At 37.4% G+C, this 27,708-nt stretch overlaps 1 protein-coding gene across 2 annotated transcripts in view; it reads left to right on the top strand.

Annotated features, from left to right (window-relative positions):
- Positions 1 to 27,708, top strand: part of LOC136043795 (major facilitator superfamily domain-containing protein 8-like) — a 101,796-nt gene that overhangs the window by 39,690 nt on the left and 34,398 nt on the right. For both annotated transcript variants that reach the window (XM_065728713.1, XM_065728712.1), the window contains exons 5-8: positions 982 to 1,188; positions 5,099 to 5,198; positions 15,648 to 15,782; positions 17,830 to 18,044. In XM_065728713.1, coding sequence (XP_065584785.1) covers positions 982 to 1,188; positions 5,099 to 5,198; positions 15,648 to 15,782; positions 17,830 to 18,044 — 657 coding nt within the window. The remainder of the gene's footprint in view (positions 1 to 981; positions 1,189 to 5,098; positions 5,199 to 15,647; positions 15,783 to 17,829; positions 18,045 to 27,708) is intronic.

Genomic DNA, 27,708 nt, shown 5'->3' with positions numbered 1-27,708 from the left:
ATTGGAAGTTTTATAATGGTGTTATGGTTCTTTATTCTACTAACAACTCATCGTAAACCCTCCTTTTTACACATTCCAAGAAAGTTGCCATTTCCCTTCAATTTTTCTCTATGACATCTTCTCACCTCAACCAGGGATGACCTGCTTTTTGTTTAGCCCTAGAAGGTTAGCTGAAAACGACAATCTTTTGCAATCTGTCATCCTTCATCCTCAGAAAGTGCCCCAATCCCTTCAACCTGTCTCTCATTATAGCCTTAGAAAGCGAGATTGAGTCACACTGTACAGCCTACTGTTTGAAATGTGGTCAGCCAGTCGGGTACCCAAAATAATACGTTGGTGATTTCTCTGAAAAACATATAGCAAATGTTCCTCTGTTTTTCAGAGCTTCCACGTTTCAGGTCCATTTTTGACCAATGACCTCACTGTAGCTTCCAATATTCTAATCTTGCTTCAGAGTCTTATCTTCTTATCCTTATCCAGGGTGAAAAAACACCCTGAACCTTAGCTATTCTGCTTTCAACGTCTTTAAGGTATCTATTTTATTCACTAATAATACTACCAAGGTAAGTGAAGCTATAAACTTGATCAATCTTTTCGTTACCCAACGTCAACTTTTCATCTTCACTTATTCCTAGCCTAAGCGACTTCGTGTTTTTGACATTAATTTTGCAACCTATTCTAGCACCCTTAACTCGCAAAACCTCTAAAAGTTCATTCATATTGCTCACACTTTTATCATTAGCATAATCTAAGTCTAGGAGAATTCTACTAAAACACAACCCTGCTTAACTCCTGATTTAATGCAAAAACCTGATAAACTTTTGTCGTATCTCAGTTTAAACTAGTTGAAAATCAACAAATTCGCCCTCCCTCGATCTAGACAAGTATATTTTGTCCCCCTCTACATTTGTATGAATTGACGCCCCTTCTTCCCTTTGAAAGTTATCCTAGCTTAGCTAAATGATATACCTTTTATTGCAGTAATACAGTCTGCACTGACAGGCATAGGATGTGAAGGGATTAGTATGGGAATTGGTGATCTAAGCTTCAACATGTACACAGCGGCAGCGTGGATTGCTGCATGTCTCGGTGTCCTCAATATGATTGTTCTTCTACCTGGAATCTTTACTGAATACAATATTGCTGAAAAAGAAAGAGCAATGATGTCAAAGAAAGCTAAAGATGAAAGTAAGTACTCTGAGTATATTATGTTTTTCAGAAACATTTAAGGTTTTCTCATTTTCCTTGGGACTAGCAAAGGGGAGCGTTAGAGCGGGTTTTCTCTAAATATGGTCAAGTTGGATTTGATTCCAAAATCGAATAGCTCCATTGAAACGGAAAGTGAAAAGGTTTCTACTATCCCTGTAAAGATATTTATTGGTACACAGTATTTTCTAGTTTATTCAAGGGACTAGCAAGGGAAGATTAAAGGAGTCTCCCTTAAGTATGTCCAGACTTAAATTCAATTTAGAAACCAAATAGTTTCTTTGGAATGAAGCCCCAGTAAGCATTTTAGTAGTACCCACGTCGACGAAAAAGAATGTTTTGGTTATTTTTAAAGTTTATATGTAACACTTTATCTTAAAAATTTTGTCCAGTTATTCAGCCTTTTTCATCTTTTCTTATTTTTATATGTCCTATACAACAAAATGGACGAGGATTGCCTAAGTCTTGACTGTAACTATTCTTACAGAGTATCATAATCTTTATTCATTAATAACCTGAATAAAAACCTATAAAAGTATAAGAAGCAAAAAATCTAATCGAAAAAAAGTAATTAAAAAATGGTGTATTTTACGTATTGTATACATCATTTTAACAAGATGGATGTACACAGAATCTTTTTATTTAGATCAAAATCCCCTGGAAGGTTCAACCAAATACCCTTAGCCCAACCTGTTTTTTTGCATCTAATGTATGTCCTTTTGACAACCGGAATGCACACTGTTGTATATTAATTAAAGTCAATACCCCGCTGAACATCCCCCAAAAGTTTCATCTTAACACCTTCCCCTATTCCTGAGATATTGCGTGCATACCGTTTTGACAACCAGAACGTATGTTGTGGACTTTATTTTTTTAACATCCGTTCCAGAGGCATGGTAATTAGACCTCTTGACTAATTTAAAAATAAAGTGGCTATTTTATAATCTTGACCAGTTCTAAGGGGGCGTAAAAAGAACAAGGGGTCATTTGTCCTCCCAGCACTGTTCAACATACCCTGATAGTTTCAGATTATTACCCACAGCCATTTCTGAGTTGTTGCTGACAATTAGCATACAGAAAAATATTTTGACTTTGTTCTTCATTCCCCTTAACTTTACCTGAAAGTAATCGAAAGTTGATGTAGTAGCAGTTGCAAGTAATCGCAGTCACAGTTGCAAGTTGTAGCAGTCGGAAGCAGTCACAGTCGCAGGTGCAGTCAGTCGTATGGTTGCAGCTGCAGTATTAGTAGCAATATTAGCCCTGAAAGTATTAAGTTAAGACTCTTGCCCATTACTACCTTAATAGCCTTAGGCTTTTCGAACACACCCAGAATCAAACATCTCCCCTTTTCCAAATGATAAATCCTGCATATAAAAAAAAGGCGAAATGAATAATTTAAAATCCTTTTCCTGGGGCTCTGTGGGGAGCTTTGTATCTCCGGATGTGTAGTTACTAGACCTTTTGACTGTTTTGAACAAAATTGATTTCAAAGTTTTGATCGGTGTTGAGGGGCATCAAAAACGGCAAGGAAGGGTGGTTGCTTTTTTATCACTCTTCAACATCTCTCTCAGCATTCTCTGAAAGTTTAAACTTAATACCCTCAGGCATTCCTTATATTTTGTTGATAAGCTCTTTCAGCAGCCAGCATATATATAGTGTGTTTTAATTGTGTTTGACCGCCCTCTCAAAAACTGTGGGGTATTACGCCATCCCCATAGGCATAGCTATTTGCCTTTAGCATAGAAAGGGAGGCTGACAGCCCTCTAACCGCTTTTCGACATCCTCCTCAACATGCCCTGAAAGTTTTAATTTAAACTGGAGGCATATGGTGCCTTTTGGTTTTATTTGACTTGCCCAGATGCACCCATAATCAAACATTTCCTCTTTCCTAATGATAAATCTGACATGTAAACAGTAGGCAAATTGCATAATTTACAGTCCCTGTCCTGGGGCTGTGGGGGGCATGGCATTCCTGAAGTTATATTTATTAGACCTTCTCTGCAAGTTTGAACAAAATAACAATTTTAACAAGACGTTGACAAGACGTTTATACATGGCAAATTTAATTCCAAATTTCAATTAGTATGGAGCAGAGGGGGGCCTAGAAAGGGCGAGCTCTTTTTTAGCTCGCTACCCTTTAATGGCTCTTCAACATCTCACCAACATACCTTGAAAGTTTCAACTTAATACTCTTGGCCGTTCCTTATATATTGCTGATATTCCCCTTTGGCAACCGTATTAAGCACATATTGTGTTTTGATTGTATTCGGCATCTCTCGCAACATTTCCTTAAACATACACTTTAATACCCTAAACGTTTTTAAGGACCCTAGATCAAATATGCATAAAAAAAAAGTCTGGAGACTTAAACCGGAAATACATAAAAAAAAGATCAGATTTGTATGGTGATTCCGAATGTCTATATGTAACCCATTAAATTTAAAGTTGCCTTCCAAAATTTATTAGCAAAAGAAAAAGGGTTAAACACCTCATAAAAGGACACAATCTTCATAAAAACTACACCGTCAAAACTGACATATAGAGGAACTAGTTACCAGTTGCTTTAAGTTTCTAGACGCAAAAACAGTAAAATTCGGCATTATTCCCGAAAAAATTGGCCCTAGATGCATATTCATTATGTTGCAGGAGCCATGATTTTTTTTTTTTTCGAAATCTTTATATGTCAAAAAAAAAAATTTTTTTTAGCAAAACTAGCAGAGTAGAAACTAGTGAAAATGGATTTGAAGTAAAAAAATCTGACGGAAAAAAGAGTGAAATCTAAAAATAAAACAAACTAAAATTATTGATTCGTAATATGTACAAAGTATGTCTGAAAGACTACCTCAGATTATCAGCCTGTCATATTTCCCTGTATTTGCAGAATTTTGAAAAACTAGCATTATACTGAAAAGACAAAAACCACAAAAAGGACACGATTTTGACTAATGAGCAGAAAAGTTCTCTCGCTGCCTGCAGAAATTAGAAGTTTTGTATATAAAGTTATCAACAAGATCTTACTAACCATTATATCAACAACTTATAGTATACAACTTTAATTCTCTTGGAAACTCAAGCAAACAAAGGAATTTTATTTTAATCACTGTGAAGTCATAAGAGCGTACAAACAGGATGTTCTAATTTATAAGGTGAATCAATGGTCCTACCAGCCGTATAATCTATAGCTAGCAATATAAATCCATAGCTAGTAAACCAAAAACTACTAAACCACCAGGAAAATTCCAGAAATCCAGTTGTTTCTTCCTATTATACGTAGATTTCTAGCTATAATGCAGATTTCTGAGTTTAGTCTACTATTTGAACACTAACAAGATGCCATTGCTTCGTATCTGTTTAAAAATAACAAGCCGCAAGTCATACAGGACAAGCGAATTCAAATCATATAAAAACAATTCTAGCATACTTGGTTCTTCTACTGTTTAAAAACATCCTAAATGGTTTATGTTTCTTCTATACAAAGGGAATATATTGTTTTGTATTTTGAGAAAAGACCTAGTTTCTCAAAATCCTATAAAAATGTTGAATAACGTGAGTCAGTTTCTTACACTTACTTACACAAAATCTTACACACGCTAAGAAGCAGGTTTTTTGTTGAAGTCTCAGCTTCGCTCTTTACTTCCACTAGAAAATATAGTTTTTTTAAGTTATGAATGCAAAAAAAGTTGTAAAATAAATATAGCGAATATCTTTATTTAAGTTTTTATAATTACCTCTGTGATTTCGATGGTGACGCCAGATGGCTTTGATTTTTTTTTTCTACTAGAGACGAACATCAGTTTCCTCCCCTGTTAGTTTCTCCTGCTCCTGAGTTTATAAAAGTGTTAATCTCTAATTTTAACTTATTTGAAGTACTTTTCCTGTTTTTTAATTATAGATAGAGCAGATTTATCAGGTATGAAGCCTGACTACGTTGCAGTTGGTGTGTGCTTAGTTACATTTGCCATCATTATCTTCAACTTCATCTTTACTGAGACGTAAGTACCAATAATTTACATCATAGTTGTGAGGTGGAGCGAATATTTGAGTAAAATATTAATTAGAATTATCCTAGATCTCCATCACTGAAGTCAGTTAGGGTCTTAGACTGAGTCTGTTAAAGGACTCTAAATTCTTACGGAATAGTTAGGTTTATAGCTTAACCATTGATAATAAGTGCTCTGTTTATAAAAGAAAAATGCTTATTGCAAGTAAATTATCTGATGACGGATTTTGATTTGTCTTTTAGGTCTCTCCAGACCTGGGTTGCGACTCGGTGAAAAAAATCACTCAATTTTAGTGGTTTTTTGGTTGATTTAGGGATTTTATTCAATGATTAAGTGATTTACGTGCCGATTTAGTGATTCTTGTTTTTGGCAATACAAAAAATCACTAGAAAAAGTGATAAATCACTAGGGGCTGCAGCCCTACTCAATTCTTGAAGGTTGGAAAGTTCTGCTGATTTTTATTTTTTGAGTGACTCTAACCTAGACTAAGTAGGTTATCCATGCTTAAAGGGGGCAAATGCATGTTGAATACATTTAAAGAGACATTTTGAAGAGGAGTTGAAGGGGGTTGGGTATATATGGGCTAAAGCAAATTAGAGGAAACCAAGAGGTGGAAACTACAGGGCACAAAGAAAAAAAAATCCAAGAGTAGATCTAACCATCGATTTTCCTTTGTCATTTACATTTGTAAATATTTCATACTTCAGGAATATAATTTAGAGATTAAATGTGCTAGCGCTACACGGTATGGTAAAAAAAAGTGAAAAAAAGTATAAAATATAAAGTACGGTGAAAATAGAATATGACTGCTTGAATCGGTAAAATGTAAATTTATACAAATAGGTAATTAGTAATACCCCTCAATCTGTTGTGGTGTGGCCATAGGACATAAGAGCATAAGCTTCAAGGATCTAGCCATAGGACAGAAGGGCCGAAGGTCTTAGGATGTGGCCATAGGACACAAGGGCATCGTTAATACGGCTAGAGCCAAAGTAGAGGCATTCTGATGGCCCTATGGGACTATAATTTTCTTATTTACCATTTCATGGGTCGAGACGTGATTTACTAGACCCCTCAAAATTTCCAACAACTACGATGGTCTTACAAGTCAAAGAATGTTCAGCTGCTTCAAATATGTTTCACTGGTTTATTTTCTTAAAACCGGAGGTCCCCCAATCCACATGTGTCTCACTGCTTTATTTTGAACTGTGAGATAGCAGGCTCCCTGAAAAGATGCCGTTCTTATACCGTGGTGGGAATAGGATAGTGTCACCCCCCACCTGGCACCGTCTGGATACCGTAGCTGCTATACGTTGTTCTTAGCAATATAAAAATCCCATAATTTTCAAAAATCCCGCAAAGAATTATGCAAATCCTTTGTTGTGGTCCTAAAAGCCCCTCAAGTTTCAGTGGAATTAAAGCATTCATCTCGCAAAAGGTTTTTTTTTATTTTTATGACTGTGCTTTTTACACGAAAGTTTCATTGTGGTGCAATGTTTGGTAATGTTTTACGTTTAATTTACGTTTTCAATAATTACATTCTGTTTGCAACGTCAGTTTTATATCTTTCTTTTAATCCATGCATACCATGGGTTTTATAATGATATTCTTTATACTATCTATGGTGCTTCGTTTGGTTAACGTTAGCTCGTAACGTTACTTTTATCTCGATTTTTTTTTTAATTCTTTAATAACAATACCATCCCCCAAAAAATGCGCGAAACTTAAATTAGAATGAGGCAATTATCATACCAAGTGAGGACTTTTTTTGAGAGCCGAAGGCCCGAGCTGATGCGCGATGGTCGATTTAGAAAAGTCCGCGTACCCTATTTACAGACATTAGATCTCAATTAAAATATCCTAATTATTCTTTAAATGGTGGAATCTGCATAAATTAGGAAAAATTCAGGTGTCTAAAATTCATTTCCAAACCAGGATTTTCCCACTTAAAACAAAAATATCTACGCACCTATATTCTTCTTTTTTTTAAAGTCAGAGACACGTAAATGGGAGTCAAAGACAAATAAAAAAGGATTTTTTAAGAGTCAAAGACAGCTAGACAGGTAATAGTAAAGGGGATTTTTCAAAAGTCAGAGACATACGAACAAAGATTTTTAGGTTTTTTTTCCCAAGGTCAGTGACAGGTGAACGGGATTTTTCCTCAGTTCAAAACGCGCAAATCTAATATTTTTTATATTTTAAACAGTTAGAAAAATATGCAACAGAATTTTTAATGTGGGAGCAATTTATGGTGTTGATTTAGAATACCCAAGGCAATTACTTGCCCTAAATAAAGATTTACCTCTAGCTCCACAACATTATGAATACAAGTTATGTACAACTCTACTTGTTAAAACAAAGTATTTTTTCAAAATAAAAATTAAAGAATTTTATCTAAAGCATGGTTTAATACTAAAAAATACATAAAATACAAGCATTCACAGAAGCTGATTATTTAAAAGGTTATATCATAATACAAAACTACGTCAAAAAGAAACAAATGATTCTGAAAGAGATTTCTTTAAGCCTATGAATACTGCATTTTTTGGAAAGACTACGGAAAATGTAAAAAAAGAGCAAATGTTGAAATAATTACTAGTGATGAACAAAGACAAAAATCGTTAAAAACGGAACTTTAGATCTGAAATCATACTTAGCGATACATTTTCTGTAGCTAAAATCGTTAAACCAAAAATAAAATTAGATAAACCTATTTACATGGGGTTTGCTGTTTTGGAAGTATCTACATTACTTCCGAACAAATTTCATTATGAATACATGAATCATAAATATGGGGAGCTATAGATTTATGATACACGGAAACTGATAGTTTTATCTATGATATAAGAACCGAAGACTATTATCAAAATATAAAACTTGATTTAAATGATAGATTCGATAATTCATATTATAAGAGCGATAACGCCTTAAAATTTCCTTAATCAAATAAGAAAGTCATAGTACTAATGAAGGATGTGCTGGATGGTAAGACATTATCTGAGTTTATTGGTTTAAGATCTAAAGTAAAGGCCTTTATAAAAGATGGTGATGACGAGTACAAAGCAAAGAATAAACTACAGGTTATCAAAACTAATATCGTAAAGGACAAAATAACATTGCCAAATTCTAACGATATACTATTCGGAAAAGTGGAAATCTTATCTAAAACACGATATAATTTAAGAGAAAACAAGCATAGAATATTCCTAGAAAAACAGAATAAAAAACTTTAGATCCAGATGTCACGAAAAGAAAAGTACTAAAAGATAAAAGAAGCATAGTGCCTTGTGGTTATAAACCCTCAAATCCTTGAGCTTTAAAATTGTCTGGGGAAACCGGCGGAGCTTTAAAATTACCTAGCGCTGCCCAAAAAGCTGGAGGAGCTTTAAGACTTCCAGATTTATAGAAAAACGTTGGAATAAAGGATAAAATATAAGCAAAAAAGCGTAATTAAAAAAGGCGGGAACTCTAGCAACCAATTACAGGGGGGTTGTCATTAGCAGTAAATTTAAGCCATATTAAGAGATATATCTGAGAGGTTTTAATTAAATGCCTCGTTTCTTTGAGCCAAGACTCTGCACTCCTGATTCACAAGCATCAGTAACATTATAAAATCATGAACTCACAGAAAAAAGTAGTTGAATCTTAACAAACGGAAAAGATTCTTAGAATTTTCCCCCAAAAATACCAATACCAAAACGGAATAGCTCCTTTTTTCTCGGTCTTATGTTTCCAGTAGCGTTCTTGGACTTTTTCCCGGAAACAGCAATGCTAAAACGGAATAGCTTTGTTTCTTTTTCATTTTATGTTTCAACCAGGACAGTTTGACTTTCTGTTTCCAAAAATAGTAATTCTAAAGTGGGTTGATTTTGTATTCTCTCTTTCTTATGTTTCCATCGGCCTTGTTTCAACCTTTTTCCCCAAAATTGGCACGGCACGCTGGCACGGTGAGATAGAGAAAAAAAGACACACAAAAACAAAGAGTCAGACACACCAACACACAAAGATAGACGCAGAGACAGGTGAAAACACAGTCAGACACCCAGGCACGGTGAGAGAGAGAGAGAAAAAACAAACATATTCAGAGACAGAAACACACAAAGATAGACACAGAGACAAGCAAACAGACACTGAGGCACATAGGCACGATGAGAGAGAGAGAGAGAGACAAACAAAACACAGAAACCTACAGAGTCAAAGACATAAACACACAGAGATAGACACGAACATATGCAAACACATAGCCACACGTACATGCACGGTGAGAGAGAGACGAAACACTCAAATAAACACACAGAGAAAGACGAACAAAAACACAAATCAAAACACAGGGATAGGCAAAAAACTGTCAGACGCACAAACATTGCGAGAGACAAGCAAAAAATACACAAACACACAGAGTCAGACAAAAAAAACAAAAAAGACACACACAGACACAGGAAAATAGATCCTCATAGACACATGCAGAGAGAGAGAGAGAGAGAGAGAGAGAGAGAGAGAGAGAGAGAGAGAGAGAGAGAGAGAGAGAGAGAGAGAGAGAGAAAGAGCGATAGAGAGACAAAAATACGCAAAAACACACGGATTCAGACACACAAACACACAATACACGCAAACACGATAAAAACAAAGACATGCAAACGGACGCTCAAACACACAGGCACGGTAAGAGAGATACAAAAATAAAGACAAAAATACAAAAACAGGCGAACAGACACTCAGATACAAAGGCACAGAGAGAGAGAGAGAGAGAGAGAGAGAGAGAGAGAGAGAGAGAGAGAGAGAGAGAGAGAGACATATAAACACACGGAGTCAGAGACAAACACGCAAACACAGAGTCAGACACACAGGCACGGTGAAAGAGAAACCAAAATATACCCAGACACAAAGAGTCAGACAAACAAGGAAAAGAGAGAAAGAGAAAGAGAGGGAAAGAGAGACAAGATATACGAACAGACAGTCAGACACAGAGAATAAGACAAAGAAAGACATAGATACAGACAAACAGACGTTCAAACAGAAACAGAGACACGCAAATACAGAGTCAGACACACAGGCACGGTGAAAGAAAGACAAAACATACACAAACACACAGACAAGCACAGAGAAAGAGAGAGAAAGAAAGAAAGAAAGAGAGAGATACAAAAACACATAGAACCACACAGTCAAGCCCACAAACAATAAAAGACATAGACAGGGACATACAAACAGACGTTCATATACACTGGTGCGATGAGAGTGATAAAAAAACACACACCAACACGCAGTGTCAGACACACAAACACCAAAATTCAGACGCATACACAGGCAAACAGCCAGAAAGACACACAAAAACAGAAAGAGAAGGAGAGAGAGAAGGAGAGAAAAAACACACAAACTCACAGTCAGAAACAGAAAAACATAGAGAGGTAAACAGAAGATCAAACACACAGGCAGGATGAAAAATAACGAGAGAGAGAAAATAAACACATACAAATACACAATCAGAAAAATTAAAACAAAAGAACAGACACAAACACATGTAAAATGTCACTCAGACACACAGACGTGGTGAGAGAGATTGACAAAAAACACCCACAAAGGAAGACAAACAGACACTCAGGTACATAGGCACGGAGAGAGAAAGAAAAAAATACATATAAACACACGGAGTCAGAGACACATACATACAAAGACAGATACAGTGGCAGGCAAACAGACACTCAGACACACAGGTACGGTGAGAGAGATACAAAAAACAAACGCACAAACATACAGTCAGACGTTTACGGGTATGAGCGTCCGTTTGCATGTCTCTGTGTGTGTTTTTGTGTGTATGTATGTCTGACTTTGTGTTTGTATGCCTTTTTTTGTCTCTGTACCTGTGTCGAGGAGCGTGTGTTTGCCTGTCTCTGTGTGTGTCTTTGTTTGTTTCTGTGTCTGGCTTTGTGTATTTGTATGTATTTTTATCTCTCTCTCTCTCTCACTGTGCCTGTGTTTTTGAGCGTCCATCCACATATCTCTGTGTCTGTCTTTGTGTGTTTGTGTGTCCGATTCTGTGTGCTTGTATGTGTTTTGTCTCTCTCTCACCGTGCCCACGTGTCTGATTGTGCGTTTACCTGTCTCTGTATTGGTCTTGTTTTGTTTGTCTGTCTGACTCTTTGTGTTGATATGAGGGGTTTTGTCTCTCTCTCACCATGCATGTGTCTATGAGTCGATGATCGTCTGTTTGCCTGTCCCTGTGTGTGTCTTTGTTTGTTTCTGTGTCTGACTCTTTGTATTTGTATTTTTTTTTGTCTCTCTCTCACCGTGCCTGTGTGTCTGAGCATTTATTTGCGTAGCTCTGGGCCTGTCTTTGTGTGTTTATGTATCTGACTCTCTATATTTGTGCGTGTTTTCGTCTCTCTCTCTCTCTCACCGTGCCTGTGTATCTGACTGTCTTTTTGCCCGTCTCTGTGTCTATGTTTTTGTGTTTGTTTGTGTGTGTGTGTGTTTTTGCGCCTCTGTGTGTATTTGTGTGTGTGTTTGTGTTTTTGAGTATGTTTTGTATTTGTCTGTGTGTTTGCGTATCTGTTTGTGTGTGTGTGCGTGTATGTGTGTGTGTCCGTTTGTGTGTTTATGTATTTGTGTGTGTTTGTGCTTGTGTGTGTGTGTTTGTGTCTGTGTATGTGTGTGTGCGTCTGTGTCTGTGTGTGTCTGTGTGTTTGTGTGTGAGTGTGGGTGTGTGTGTTTGTTTATGCGTGTATATGTATGTGTCCCTGCTTTGCTATTGCTATATTTGTGGAAAAAAGTCGAACAAGCCTGGTTGGAACATAAGAGTGAAAAAGAAACAAAGCTATTCCGCTTCAGTATTACTATTTTCGGGAAAAAGTCAAACACCTTGCTTGAAACATAAGAACGAGAGAAAAAGAGCAATTCCGCTTTGTATTGGTATTTTTTTGGGAAAAGTTAAACAATCCTTGTTGAAACATAAGAACAATGGTTCTTATGTTTGTTGAGTTTTAACTAATTTTGTCTGTGATTTCTGGATTTTATAATGTTTGTCATGCTGGTCAATCAGAAATGCATAGTCTTGGCTCTCAAAGAAACAAGGCAATTTCATTGAAACCTCTTAGAAATATCTCTTCAAATGGCTGAAATTTACCTCCAATAACAACCCTCTCCTTGGAATTGGTTTCTAGGGTTCTTGCCTTTCTTTGTTTCACGCTTTTTTGCTTATATTTAATCCTTTATCAGCTTTTTGATGCATTATCGTTCCATTTATTGGATTTTAACTGCTTTTTTCTGTGATTCCATGATTTTATAATGTTTTTGTTATCAATAAAACTTGTATGTACAATAAAAAGTCTCCTTCTCACAAAACCATATGAGAAAGTCACGCTAGAAAATTAATACAAAGTAGCAAGCAGGTGTGTCTAATATAGCAATTGTCAACAACAGTGTGGATACTTGTGCGCTCTCAAGTGGAATGGATGGGATACACGCGATCAATATCTTGTCACGTAGAACCTATTTCTCGAATCATAATATTATTAATGGTCCAGTTGGCTTAGGCTCTGGTCTGGTCATTTTCGAAATCTGTGGTCTTATTTCCAATTCCTAAAGCAGACAAATTCTTGAAGTAAAACACCTTGAAAGAAACAAATCTTGAATAAAATCAGATCTTGAAAAGAAAATCTTTTAAATTATCATGTAACGTCCCAAGCGTGCATTGTCATTGGTAACACTCATGTGTGCACCGTAATTACTTAACACTTACGTGTGCACGATTACGTAACACTCATGTGTACGCCACCAAAACCTTAATATCCAAGTGCGTGCCGTGTTCAGCTACAAACGTGGGTTCTCCATGGACCCCGAAGAAACAGGTCACTTGAGAGTACATCATTCTCAGTTACAACCGGAGGTTCCCTACTTGACTAGAAGGACACCCTTTGGAATTGGTTCCTAGGAACCCAGTGAAATTGGATGCTAGGACCCCGTTAGAATTTGTTTCTAGGGCTGCCGTGGAATTGCCCACTGTTATAGTACCCGTTAGAATTGACTTCTAGGGGCTCGGTGGATTTGGCTGCTAGGGCCTGGCGCCTTGAATGTTCCCCACTGGTGGGCTCTATTACATAGCAACCAAAGGAATCTTGAAGAACACATTTGCATAAGTAAACAAATAATACCCTATTACGTAAGAACCAAAGAAATCTTGAGATGGTTTAAAAAAGTGTCCAGATACGGATTTGATAGAGGTACTGGGCCGCTAAAGTACCTATGCCCATGCTGCTGACAATATCAGTATTGTTCAGCTGGGGGGGGGGCTGTATTTTATGTATGAAAGGTTTTTTATCATGCTGATTCCAATGGTACACTTTTCTCTTTGATGTGATACCAATTTCGAGGAGTATCCGGCTTTTTTTAAATTACCCTAAATTTCTTTTCGCAATAAACTTTTACTTTTAAGATAAACCAAAATAATAGTTAACATTCCTGAACCACCGCGAGGTGGAACTTTTCTTCTCGTCAGGCAGTTTTTTTCTAGCCGCATTTCATAACTTTTGGTTACTACGGGCTGTAGTTTGCTCTTTACTAATTTGTAGCAACTGCTGCAGCCATGAGTAATTAATATAAAACTTTCCCAAAAAGAAGTTTTTCAGAGGAGAAATAGGGAAAATCGCAACCCCCTCAATTGGCAAGACATTTTCACAGGAGGAAGACAAATATGAGGTACTCTATTTGAAAAGACTTGTGCCTTTCACGAAGTTTACGAGGGCAGATCAGATTTTACATTCGACAGAGCAGGCATTCAAATCGATATAGGACCTTCCTCATTACTGGTGGCACTACACAACAAGCAGAATAGCCTGTTTTTCAAGTGAACTTATCCGAATTTGACATCAAGTTGCTGTGATTGGCCTACAGCTGAATATTGCCTGAGTTGTCACTGCATACCTGGCTGTTATATATTTATTCGACAAATTTTTAATAAACAACAAACTCCTCTCTTCCTGGTTCTTTATGCTTCTCTTTTACTCTTTTTTACTTCTAATTTCTAAGGTTGTATTTCAGACTTTAGGAACCCAGGGTATGCTGGACATCTGCGTCCAAATTACCCATACCAAGTGACCATTATTCCTCGATAATCCTGGTATATGGACACTTACGGTGATTTTTGTTTAATCATCCCTCTTTCCATGAGAATCTGGTAAGAGGTACGAGTATGTCATACATAGCTCAAATAAAGCCACCCTAGTGAAGTTAATGTTGGTAGAATCGGTTGTGCAAAAGTGTGTTACTGAAAAATTATTTGCAACCCTGTTGAAAAGTGTCAACAATGCCCCGGTCTCCCCTACGACTATCCCTTCACTATGAAGTGCCACTAAAAAAACAAAAAAAAAACAAATAAACATTAAACGTTGAAGCCTTACGACTTTTACTGAAAGCAACGGTATAGCGTTGCCTCTGACTAATCATACGTTTAGTCACAAATGGGGTATCTATTACCTCCAGAACCAAAGTAAAACAGTTCAAAATAGGGATGAAACCTTTTTATTGACAGTGAATAGACATAAAATTATTTAACTGGATTTTTCGAACACGTATACAGTGTTCATCATCAGCAGTAAAAGCTCATGATGAACACTGTATATGTGTTCGAAATATCCAGTTAAATAATTTTATATCTATTCAGTGTCAATAAAAAGGTTTCATCCCTATTTTGAACTGTTTTACTTTCGTCATGGAAAGGCAGTGTGTTCTTCGAAGTTATCTACCTCCGAAACCCCAAGCCTCTATAATCGATTGGCTGTTTCTGGATTTTCATTTGATTTTTTGTTGTTGTTATTTTGTGTGTGTTTTTTACTTAAAAAGGGCAGTAGAACTTAAATTTTCCATCAATTGATCTCCGTGAAATTCATTTCCTGCGATCACTGGCTTGATAAAAAGATCACTGGCTTCGATAATCCTTTTGAATAAAAATAAAAGATTTACAGTTTTATTGATAGTGACTTAACATTAAAGAAGAATTCCAAATATAAAAACTAAAAAGTTAAGTAGAAATTTATTTTTCTTTAAAAAGGTCTCCCAAACCTCTTGTTTGTTGTATTTTCCATCGAACAAATATGCAATCAACAGTAAAATATTTAATTTCAAAATATTTTTTTCTTAACCGCGAACATATCTTATACATATATTTATCGTAAAAATATTTTATTTTTATCAAATGAGACAGTAATGCTGTTTCTTAGTCAGTATGCATAGTTTTTTTTCTGATTTTCCTCTGTTCGAGTTTTTTTTTTTTTACTATGCATAATTAGTCATTGTGATTGCTTTGTTTAGAAACTTTGTTTGTTTATCTGTATACTTTAGTGGCCTAAATGTACTTCACCTGAAGTTTTACCTCTATATCCATCGACTTTCCATTTCTTTCCTCTTTCTTTTATCAAAATTACTAAAAAGCAGGTGTATCTTTTGCAGCCTAGCAACTCCGATGGCTATTGATAACTTCGCCTGGACTGAGGAGGAAGCAGTTGCAAAAGTTGGTATTATGCTTTTTGTTGGTGGTATCATTAGTTCTGTGTGTTTCCTCTTTGCTGGCCCGATTGCTCGAAAGTAAGTCCTATACTCGTGAACTATTGATAATTAAAAGAAATGGAATATGATACAATGCGATATTTTCAATGCAAGAGCCACATGGCCCATTGGCTATATAAACGGAAAACAAAACATAAAAAACACAATACAATAACTCCGCCCTCGTTTAACATGTGCTTATTTGTTTCAAATTACCTTTCCTTATTCTGTCGATTCTCCATTCTCCAAAAAACTATCCGTGATGCATTGCCACGCAACTATATTCTCCATATTTTCATATCTAGCCGACAATTTCTCTTTAAAATTTTTAACATGCGTTCCTTCGCTACTACCACAACCTCTGCAATTTCCCATCTTACAAATCCTTTAAATTGTGGATAAGATGCTCCTTATTTTCATTATACCTAACCCATTTAATATGTGCAGTAGAAAAAATACATATCATTCCATGACCTAAGCCTTCCCAAAGCCTTCCTTCATTCCCCAAGGAGCTTAATATTTACCCCTTTCAGAAGCTACTCATGTTACATCCTCCCTTTTATTCCCCAATTCAAGGTAACAGTCTTCTCCCCATGCCTGCTTGGCCTTAATGAAACCACCGAAAGAAGCCGCCATGGTTCAGCCCATTTGCCGTAACTATGCCTTCTGTTTCTGCAGTATTCTCTGTATACCAATCAAAGGAAAACAAGGGAGCCCTCTCCGGCTTCCCCTTCCCCAAATTTCCTTCCTACTACATTTTAAAAAATATCTTTTGTAGGTACTTTCATCGAAATATATTTTTTTTGCATTTTAGTTGGAAAAAATTGGGAAAAATTTCCGCTTCTAATTTTTAAAAGAAATACATTTCCTTGCCGTAAGTATTTCATGAATTTGCACCAGAGCTCTGTACTTTCCTAGCCACCAGTCCTACTTCCCCTCCTGTGCCTATCCACTGGTTCCAAATTCTTGATATGTAATAATTGTTCAATATTTTCATGATTTGTTTCGGCTAAACTCTATCCCATTCTTAAATGTCATTTTTTTTTTTGTAAATGCTAACTTTAGAAATCTATTCCCTGGCACCTCTACCAGTCTTTCCCTCTTTCCAACTACTTATCTAACCTATTGCAAAAACCTTAAACAATAAATTTCGTAGTGCATTCATTGTCAATGCTGATCTATAACACCCGTGCTTTGAGGGGTCCCAATAGTGATGCGGCCCATTATCCTGGCCACTTGGGAGCCTCAATCACCTTGGAAAAAATAGTCGTCATCATCGGAGCTACCCAGACTTTTTATAAAAGAAATAAAATCTAAAAAGCCTCAATACCAAAATGAGTAACTTGGCATGTCAGAATTCTTTTTGAAGAGTCTTCAATTTTTTTCCCAGGGAAGGAGGGATGAAAGCCCAAAACCCTTAAGGTGGCTTATACGAAAATATATAGAAGAACATTGGATAATTTTGATATTTTAAGTAGATGGAGTATGTGCCAAATGGCTACTACTTGTAATTCAAACTACTTGTAATTCAAACAAGCATATCCCATTTCCTTCCAATCCTCTATGCGAATAGGTACAAGCAAGATTCAATAAAGGAGATGCAGTAAGTGAACATCAAGGAAAATGTTTCTTGTGCAGCAACATATCAATTTCTCACCTTATGTTTTCCTACGCTACTCGCTAAGGTCCAGCTTTGTCTGGTGTTTTTTTTTGGAGGGGTGAAAAGTTTCTCCCCCCCCCTCGTGTATACATGCCGTTTCCCTTAGAATAAAAATGATTTAGCAACTTTTATGTTTGAGGTGCAAGAGTCTATTAAAAAATGAGTCATAACTTTTTTTTGTAGAAAAACTTTTTTTTATTTGCCTTTACAAAATCCAAATAAAAATAGAAATTGATCAAAATAGAAACAATATAGGCTCCCGGAATTACATGGCTAAACTTTCTGGTATATGTTGTTTTTTTTTCTGCCGTTTGGTGCAATTCCAGTCTTTTACAGCTGAAATTGGCTATGTGAAAAAAAAAATTTACGGTTTAAATAGACTCCTATTGACTAATATATATACTAAATTTTTGCTATATTCCCTAGGATTGGCGAACGGAACGTCATGATCGTCTGTGGCTTTATACCACTTATAGCTGCAGGATTCGCCTATTTTCCGTACTCTGGACCTCCTCCTGTTGAACGAGGCAATAATGGCTCCAATGTTACAGAAGCACCAATTCTTACAACCGCTTATTCAGTTTTAACGACCCCTTGGGAAAATGATACTGTTTCTATGGCCAGCAGTCACTTCGTTTCTGGTAATTTACTTTGTCTAATTTTGACATAATAGACAGCAAAAAGGGGGTTGCCTCTATAAATTCTGTCAAAAGATCACTGTGGCAACATGTAGAAAATACTGTTAAAACCGATTTTACTAGGCGTGTAAATTGGGGACATTTGCCCTTATTCACATGGGGCATTCGCTTTTTATTTTCTTACCCCTCTCCCCCTTAGATACTTTAAATAATATTTTTGGTACATAATTTTTATTGAATAAACCTTTCATTGTGTTATCATGGAAAAACTATAGTAAACAAGAGCTAAGAGCTCAAATGGCACTTGTGACGAGGCAAGAAGAGCTAAGAGCCAAGAGCTCATATGGTATGAGCTTTAACAAAATTCTATGAACCAATAGATTGATTTAAAAGGAAAATTAGAGGCTTAATGCCGGTCAGGATTTAAAATAAGAGCTCTGAGTCACGATGTCCTTCTAAATATCAAAATTCATTAAGATCCGATCACCCACTCGTAAGTTATAAATACCTAATTTCTTCTAATTTTTCCTCTCCCTTTAGCACCCCAGATGGTCGAATCTGGGAAAATGACTTTATCAAGTCCATTTGTGCAGCTCCCTGACAAGCCTACCGATTTTCATCGTCCTAGCACGTCCGGAAGCACCTGACTCGCCAAATCACCGAACCCCTGTCCGCAACTCCCCCAAAGAGAGCGAATCCAGTACGGTTCCGTCAATCACGTATCAAGGATATTTGCTTGTTCTATCCACCAAGATTCATCCCGATTCCTTCACTCCAAGTGTTTTCCGAGATTTCCCCCTCCAAATCCCCCCAATGTCAAAGATATGGCCGGGATTTGAAATAAGAGCTATGAGACATGAATTCCTTCTAAATATCAAATTTCATTAAGATCCGATCACCTATTCGTAAGATAAAAATACCCCAATTTTCAAGTTTTCCAAGAATTCCGGTTTCCCCCTCCAACTCCCCCCAATGTCACAGGATCTGGTCGGAATTTAAAATTAGAGCTTTAAAGCACAAGATCTTTCTAAACATCAAATTTCATTACGATCTGGTCACCCTTTCGTAAGTTACAAATACCTCAATTTTCAAAATTACCCCCCCCCCCCCTAACTCCACCAAAGAGAGCAGATCCGGTCCGGTTACGTCAGTCTCGTATCTTAGACAGGTTTTTATTCTTCACATCCAGTTTCATCCTGATCTCACCGCTATAAGTATTTTCTAAGATATCCGGTCCCCCCCAACTGCCCCCCCCTAGTTACGCTGGACCCAGTTGAGATTTAAAACAAGAGATCTGAGTTACGAGGTCCTTCTAAATATGAAGTTTCATGAAGATTCGATCACTCCTTCGTGAGTTAAAAATACGTCATTTTTTCTAGTTTTTTCAGAATTAACCCCCCCCCCCCAATAGAGCGGATCCGTTCCAATTATGTAAATCACGTATCTAAGACTTTTGCTTATTTTTCCCACCAAGTTTCATCCCGATCCTTCCAATCTAAGCGTTTTCCATGATTTTAGGCTCCCCCACCCCAAACTCCCCCCAATGTCTCCAGATCTTGTCGGGATTTAAAATAAGAGCTCCGAGACATGATATCCTTCTAAATATCAAGTTTCATTGAGATCCGATCACCCGTTTCTAAAGTTAAAAATACCTCTTTTTTTCTAGTTTTTTAGAATTAACCCCCCCCCCTAAACTACCCCAAAGAGAGCGGATCCGTTCCGGTTATGTCACTTATGTATCTAGGACTTGTGCTTATTTTCCCCATCAAGTTTCATCCCGATCCCTCCACACTAAGTGTTTTCCAAGTTTTAGGTTTCGCCCTTCCAACCCCCCCCCCAATGTCACCAGATCCGGTCGGGATTTAAAGTAAGAGCTCTGAGAAATGATTTCCTTCTAAATATCAAATTTCATTGAGATCCGATCACCCGTTCGTAAGTTAAAAATACCGCATTTTTTCTAATTTTTCAGAATTAACCCCCCTCCTAACTACCCCAAAGAGAGCGGATTCGTTCCGGTTATGTCAATCATGTATCTAGGACTTATGCTTATTTTTCCCACTAAGTTTCATCCTGATCGCTCCACTCTAAGTGTTTTCCAAGATTTTAGATTTCCCCCTCCCAACTCCCCCCAATATCACCAGAATCCCAACAGGGTCTGAATTTAAAAAAAGGGAATAGTTGTGGGAAAAGTCAAAGTCATGGCCAATTGTAGAAAAAAGCCAAGACAGATTGTTCAATTAATGGGCAGCCCAGTCAAGGTTATTTTTACCCCTTATGATTATTTTTCCCACTAAGTTTCATCCCGATCCCTCCACTCTAAGTGTTTTCCAAGATTTTATATTTCCCCCTCCCAACTCCCCCCAATGTCACCAGACCCTGTTGGGATTTAAAATAACAGCTCTGAGACACAATATCCTTCCAAACATCAAATTCCTTTAAGATCTGATCAACCGTTCGTAAGTTTAAAATACTTCAATTTTTCTGTTTTTTTCCGAATTAACGGGCCCCCCACTCCCCCCAGATAGTCAAATCGGGAAAACGACTATTTTCTAATTTAATTTGGCCCAGTCCCTGATAAGCCTGCCAAATTTCATAGTCCTAGCTTACCTGAAAGTGCCTAAAGTAGCAAAACCGGGACCGACAGACCGCCAGAATTTGCGATTGCTATATGTCACTTGGTTAATACCAAGTGCCATAAAAACAAATCAAAATGGCTCTCCTCCCTAGATTTTGTATCATGCCTTCCCCCCATTCATTTTGATGAAATAACGCCACCTGGTTTCTATTATTAGCCGATTAACTTGTACTTCATAAGACCCAAATTAAAAAAAAAAAAAATCTGTGGGTTTTTCTCAATTTCTTTTGTTGAATTAAGAATTTCTTAATTCTGTTTTGCGAAATATTTTTTTCTTGTTGGCTGAACCTTTTTTCACGATCATTCACTGTTGTAATGGTAACATGTCTATAAAATCCGTATGAATGGAATGTTTTTTGTTTTTTTTGCTCCTTCCACAACATCGAATGGTCGGGGTGGCCATAGAAGCTATGGAAGGGGTTCATTTGACTTTAAATGAAAGTTATAGTGCCCGTTTTCTTATTCGAAAGGGACTGAAGAGTAGCTATTGACCCCATTCGTGCTTTTTTTGCTATCTGGTTTCTCCATAGCCCTAGAAGGCATCCAATCAAAATTTTAGGCAACCGTTTTGTTCAAAATTGTCAAAAGGTCCATTAAATATGTCCAGGGATAAAAGGACTCAAGTTCTAAAGAATTAAGCATTTTGTCGTGAAAGGAGATAGGGACCGAAAATTGGATAAAGGGGAGCTAAATATGCAAAGAAATTTTTCCTTTCACTGCCCCCACCCCAAAAAAATGCCAAAGATGTGGGCCTTAAAAAATAAACGACCGAATTGACACATATATATTTAAGTCTTTGTGCTAAGGCAGCCCCAACGCAGAGGGGAAATTGAAAAAAGAGGAGAAACCGCCAAACAGGGCCCAAAAAGTGGCCAGAAAAGGACCGAAAAAAATTCCCCAGCCATTTCTTAAGCAAAAGGTTGCAGTAGGAGGGGTGAGTTGTATTCGTACCTGCGTAGAACCTAATTTATTTTTTTCTGGCCCCAAATCCTAAGTAGAGCTTCCAACCTCTTTTTTTGGACCTAGAATCCTATGTAGATGCTCCAACTCTTTTTTATAGGTAAATAAAAAGGAATAAGCTGCCTAAGTAAAGAATCAGAAAGAGCGATGTGGGCACAATAATGTTTTTTTGGGAGGGGGGTTAAACCAGGACAGTTCGTATCAAAGAAGTTGTCATAGAAACTTCGAAGTCTTCGTTCGAATCGAAATTCAAAGGGCTAGTGCCCTTTTTAATAGTCGAAAGTGATTGGAGGGCAACTAACCCCCCTGTGACGCCCACCATTTCCCAAAACCCATCCAATTAAAATTTTAAGACAGCTATTTTTTCAATATATTTTAAAAGTACGGAAATTATGTCTTTGAGGATCATAGCCCCGCCCCACAGCCCTCAGGGCAGGGTTGTAAGTTATACCCTGGGAGTATTTAAGGTTTATTTAGAAAGGGTGATCGTATAAACTTTGGAGGGGGGCTCAACGGATTTGAAATCAGAACTTCTAGTGCCCTTTTTACGATTCAGAGCGATTGGAGGATTGGAAACTTTTAAAAATGATCAGTCGATTGGAAATTGAAGGGGCTAGTGTCCTTTTTTATATTTGAGAGTGATTAGAGGGCGACTAACCCTCCTCCCAGTCCCATAATTTCCCCAGGCACGTCCAATAAAAATTTTGAGTAGCCATGTTGTTCGGCGTAGTTAAAAATTCAGGAAATTATGTTTTTGAGTAAGGGTTGTAAGTTATGACCTGGGGGCACATAAAGTTTTTATAGAGAGGTTGGTCGTTTAACTTCGGAGGGGGCACATTGGATTAGCATTCAGAAGTTCTAGTACCTTTTTTAAAATTCAAAGTAATTGGAGGGTGAATATCTCCCCCTACACCTCGTATTTTCCTGAAATGCATCTGATAGAAGTTTGAGATGACAATTTGTTGTCGTAGAAACTCCTAAAAAGGCCCTTTTGATTGGAAATTGAAGGGGATATTGCCTCTTTTAACGGTAGAAAGTGATTAGAGGCCATCTAAATCCCCTTCCACGCCCACCATTTCCCCAAACACATACAATCACCCCAATTTCAAGATAGTGATTTTGTTCAACGTAGTTGAAAAGTCCTAAAGTTATCTCTTTTAGGATCACCCCTCCCCCACCACAACCCTCAGGGAAAGGTTTGTAAGTTATGGCCTGGGGGCATTTAAATTTTATATAAAAAGGGTGATTGTATAAATTTCGGAGGGGATCATTGGATTTAATTAAAATAAAATTAGATAAAATTAAAGATTACCAATCTTTAAGATTCAGAGTGTTCGGAGTGTGGATACCCCCCCCATCTCGTATTTCCCAAAATGCATCTGATGGACATTTTGAGATGACCATTTGTTGTCATAGAAATTTCTAAACAGGCTCATTCAATTGGAAATCAAAGGGACTAGTGCTCCTTTTAATAGTTGAAAGTGATCGGAGCGCAACTAACCCCTCTCCCACGCCTACCATTTCCCCAAACACATCCAATCGAAACTGTGAGGTAACCATTTTTTTCGGTGTAGTTAAAAAGTCTGGATATTATGTCTTTGAGGATGACAATCCCCCACAGCCCTCAGGGCAAGGCTTGTAAGTTATGCCCTGGGGGCATATAAAGTTTGTACACAAAGAGTGATCGTATAAACTCGAAGGGGGTTCATTAGATTGGTAATCAGAAGATATAGTACCCTTTTGAAGATTCAAAGTGATTGGAGGGTGGATACCCCCCCCCAACACCTCGTATTTTCCTGAAATGAATCTGACATTAATTTCGAGATGACCATTTGTTGTCATAGAAACTTCATAAAAGGCTCATCCGATTGGATATCGAAGAGACCAGTGCTTCTTTTGATAGCAGAAAGTAATTAGAGGGCAACTAACCCCCCTCCCACGCCCACCATTTCAACAAACACATACAATCACCCCAATTTCGAGATAACCATTTTATTCGACGTTGTTAAAAAGTCCGAAAGTTATGTCTTTTAGGATCGAACCCCCTCCCCCACAGCCCCCAGGGCAAGGGTTGTAAGTTATGCCCTGGGGGCAGTTAAGGTTTGTAGCATTTAAGGCATTTAAGGTATATTATAAGGTATATAGGGGGTGTTTAAGGTTTAGTAGTCAAAAGTTATTAAGAGGCAACTAGCCCCTCCTACGCCCACCATTTCCCAAAACACATCCAATCAAAAAATGAGATAGCTATTTGGTTCAGCATAGTTAAAAGATTAGGAAATTATGACTCGGAAGATTACATCTCCCCACAGCCCTCAGCGCAATGGCTGTGAGCTGTGCCCTGGGAGAGCATATAGTTTTTTTTATAGAAAGAGCGGTGGTATAAACTTCGGAGGGGGCTCATTGGGTTGATAATCGGAAGTTCTAGTACCCTTTTTAAGATTCAAAGTAACCAGAGGGTGGACTCCCAAAACCTCGTATTTTTCTGAAATCCATCTGAGAGAAAAATTTTAGATGACACTTATAGTGCTCTTTTGAAGATTCAAAGTAATCGAAGGGTTGATACCCCCCCCCCCCTCACACCTCGTATTTTGCTGAAATGCATCTGAAGTTAATTTTGAGAACACCATTTGTTGTCATTTAAACTTTTAAAAAAGCTCATTTGATTGGAAATTGAAGAGGCTAGTGCCTCTTTTAATAGTAGAAAGTGATTAGAGGGTAACTAACCATCTCCCACCCCCACCATTTCCCCAAATACATACAACCCTAATTTAGAGATAGTCATTTTGTTAAACGTTATTGAAAAGTCCAAAAGCTATGTCTTTTAGGATCACATCCTCCTCCCTCACAGCCCCCAGGGCAAGGGTTGTAAGTTATGCCCTGGGGACACTTAAAATCTATATAGAAAGGGTGATCGAATAAACTTTGAAAGGGGATCATTGGATAGAACGCCTCTTTAAGATTCGGAGTGATCGGAGTGTGAATACCCTCCCTTCCCGACCTCATATTTCCCAAAATGCATTTGATAGGCATTTTGAGATGACCATTTGTTGTCTTAGAAACTTCTAAAATGGCTCTTTGAGATAGACATTTCGAGGATAACCATTTTGTTCAGCGTAGTTGAAAAGTCTGAGAGTTATGTCTTTTAGAAACATCCCCCCAGACCATTCAGGGCAGGGGTTTTAAGTCATCCCCTGGTGGCGTTTAAGGCTTTTATAGAAATGGTGATCGTACAAATTTCAAAGGGGGATCATTTGATTGGTAATCAAAAGTTCTAGTGCCTCTTTGAGATTCAGAGGAGTGGGGATACTCCCCCCCCCTGATCTTTTATGTCCCAAAATGCATCTGATAGGTATTTTGAGATGACCATCTGTTGTCTTAGAAACTCCTAAAAAAGCTCATTTAATTGGAAATCAAAGGGACTAGTGCTTCTTTTAATAGTAAAAAGAGATTAGAGCGCAACTAGCCCCTTCCCAAGCGTACCATTTCCCCGAACACATCCAATCAAAATTGTGAGATAGCCATTTTGTTCAGTGTTGTTAAAAGTTCCAGAAATTGTGTCCTTGAGGATGACAATCCCCTACAGCCGTCAGGGGAAGGGTTGTAAGTTATGCCCTGGGGAATATAGAGTTTGTATAGAAAGAGTGGTTGCATAAATCAGAAGATATAGTAGCCTTTTAAAGATTCAAAGTGATTGGAGGGTGGATACCCCCCCACACACACCTCGTATTTTCCTAAAATGAATCTGATATAAATTTTAAGATGGCCGTTTGTTGTCGTGTAAACTTGTAAAAAGGCTCACTCGATCGGAAATTGAAGGGGCTAGTTCCTCATTTAGTAGTCGAAAGTGATTAAAAGGCAACTAGCCCCCCTCCTACGCCCACCATTTTCCCAAACACATTTTCCAAAAAAATAATCTTTCAATTTCTTTGTAAACTGATGTACGTGTTCTGCTACCCTAATGCTCACCGGTAGTTCATTCCATACACTTTGACCCAGGTGTTTCATTGAGAATGAAGAACGGGTACCATGACGAAATCTACCAATATATCATTTCTATGACTTGTTCCATAATTATGCAGATCACTATTTGTTTGATAAAAACTCTTAAAGACATCCGTTGCCAGGCCATTCATACACTGAAACACAAATACAGCAGCCTGGTAATCTCTTATCTGAACGACATTAAGGAGCTTCAGCGACGTAAAGCAAGCACAGGAGTCATGTACATCCTGGACACATCTACCTATTGTTTTAACAGCTTTATTTTGTAGAATTTGCACTCTTCTATAGTTGGATAAGAAGTTGCTGCTCCATAGGAGGTAGCCGTAGGAAATATATGGATAAACCAACGAATAATATATAGTTAGAAGTATCCTTTGAGGGAGAAAGTGCTGCCGAAGTTGAAGTATGCCTACAGCACGGGGAATTCTTGATGAAATTGTGTCACTGTGATATTTCTATGCTAGATGGCAATCAAGATAAAAACCAAGATAGCGGATATGATCAACTTGCTGAATTGGTTTACCACATAAAGTTACGAGTCCATACACATCTAGCGGTGTACCAACTCTGCAGAACTTCATTAAAAATGTCTTGCGCACTTTTACACACAGTAGACTTAATGAGGTAAAGACCTTTAGTCTTTCCAGTGTAAGATTCGCTTTTCTGACGAGCTCCTCCACAGATGAGGCAAACACAGTTAAAACGATATCATCAGCAAACGAGGTAAAACACACATCTTTCAGGTAAAAACGCATGAGATCAACATAGATAAGGTAGAGAAGCAGACCCAACACTGAACCTTGTGGTATTCCACACATCACTGGAAATGCTACTGAGTTCACATCACTCAAAACTACTTTGAAAGGTGAGATAGCTTTCAAACCATTTCAAGCACTTTCCGCGGACACCTAACGATCGATCCGACTTAGTAGTGTTCGAAAGTCAACTGTATCGAATGCTTTGCGAATATCAATAAATATAGACAATGGTGTTTCACCTCTGTCTATACCACTATTCACTGATTCCACAAGATGTTGTAGAGCATTCGTCGTCGAGTACCCTTTGGGAAATCCAAATTGGGTCTCACTCAGTGAACTATTAGCGTGTAGGAAGCCATATAGACGATTTTGAACCCCTTTTTCTAGTAGTTTAGAAAACAATGGAAGAATAGAAATCGGTCTCCAAATCTCAATTTCCTTTTTAGGGCAACCTTTATAAAGTGGTATAACTTTCGCAACTTCTAGATGATCAGGAAAACTGCCCTTTTCAAGTGACTGACTAATGATGAAGAGTAGGCACGGTAGTATATAATGCATTATTGCTTAAAACGTTCGAAGAGATAAACCGTCTACTCCAGCAGAATTTGATTTAAGAGATTTAACTATTTTAAGCATTTCATCACGTGTACATGGATCAAACGCTAATTCAAAAATCTAACCTCTATTATCACATATGATATGTTCTTGAACTTGTTGACATCTAGGTTTTACACTATTTTGCACTTTACAACCAATATTTAAGAAAAAAACTATCAAACTTATTTACAATTCCACTCTTATCTTCACGGGCGAAGCCCTCAAGTTGTTCTTCACCCCCCCCCCAATATCAGCATTCCCACCAGTCACTTCTTTAATCAGTTTCCAGGTTTCTTTCATATTTCCTTTACTCTTTGAAAACTTTATAGCATAATATTCAGCCATAGCTTTGCGACGTAATTTGTTCACTAAATTGCGTTGCTTTTTAAACAGTTCAAGCGAAGCATCACTTTATCATCTAGATATGCTTGATAAAGCTCAATCCTTCTCTTTCTCTCTTCAAGTATTTCACTTGTTATCCATGGCTTACAGGGCTCCTGTTTCTTCACTTTCATTACCTTAGTGGGACATGTAGTATCATAAATAGGTAAAATAATAGTCATAAGATTATCAAATGCTCTCGTAGAGGATTTTTCTTCAGAAAATGTCCAATCGATGACACTAACTTCCTCCATAAACTTTTGAAGATTCTCTTTTTTTATTAACCTTGTCTTTATTTTCTTTTTACTGGGTCTACCTAACTGACACTTCAAAA

Source organism: Artemia franciscana, chromosome 2 (genome assembly GCF_032884065.1).
Source record: "Artemia franciscana chromosome 2, ASM3288406v1, whole genome shotgun sequence".
NCBI classification, from domain to species: Eukaryota; Metazoa; Arthropoda; class Branchiopoda; order Anostraca; family Artemiidae; genus Artemia; species Artemia franciscana.
This window is presented reverse-complemented; position numbering and strand designations above follow the sequence as displayed.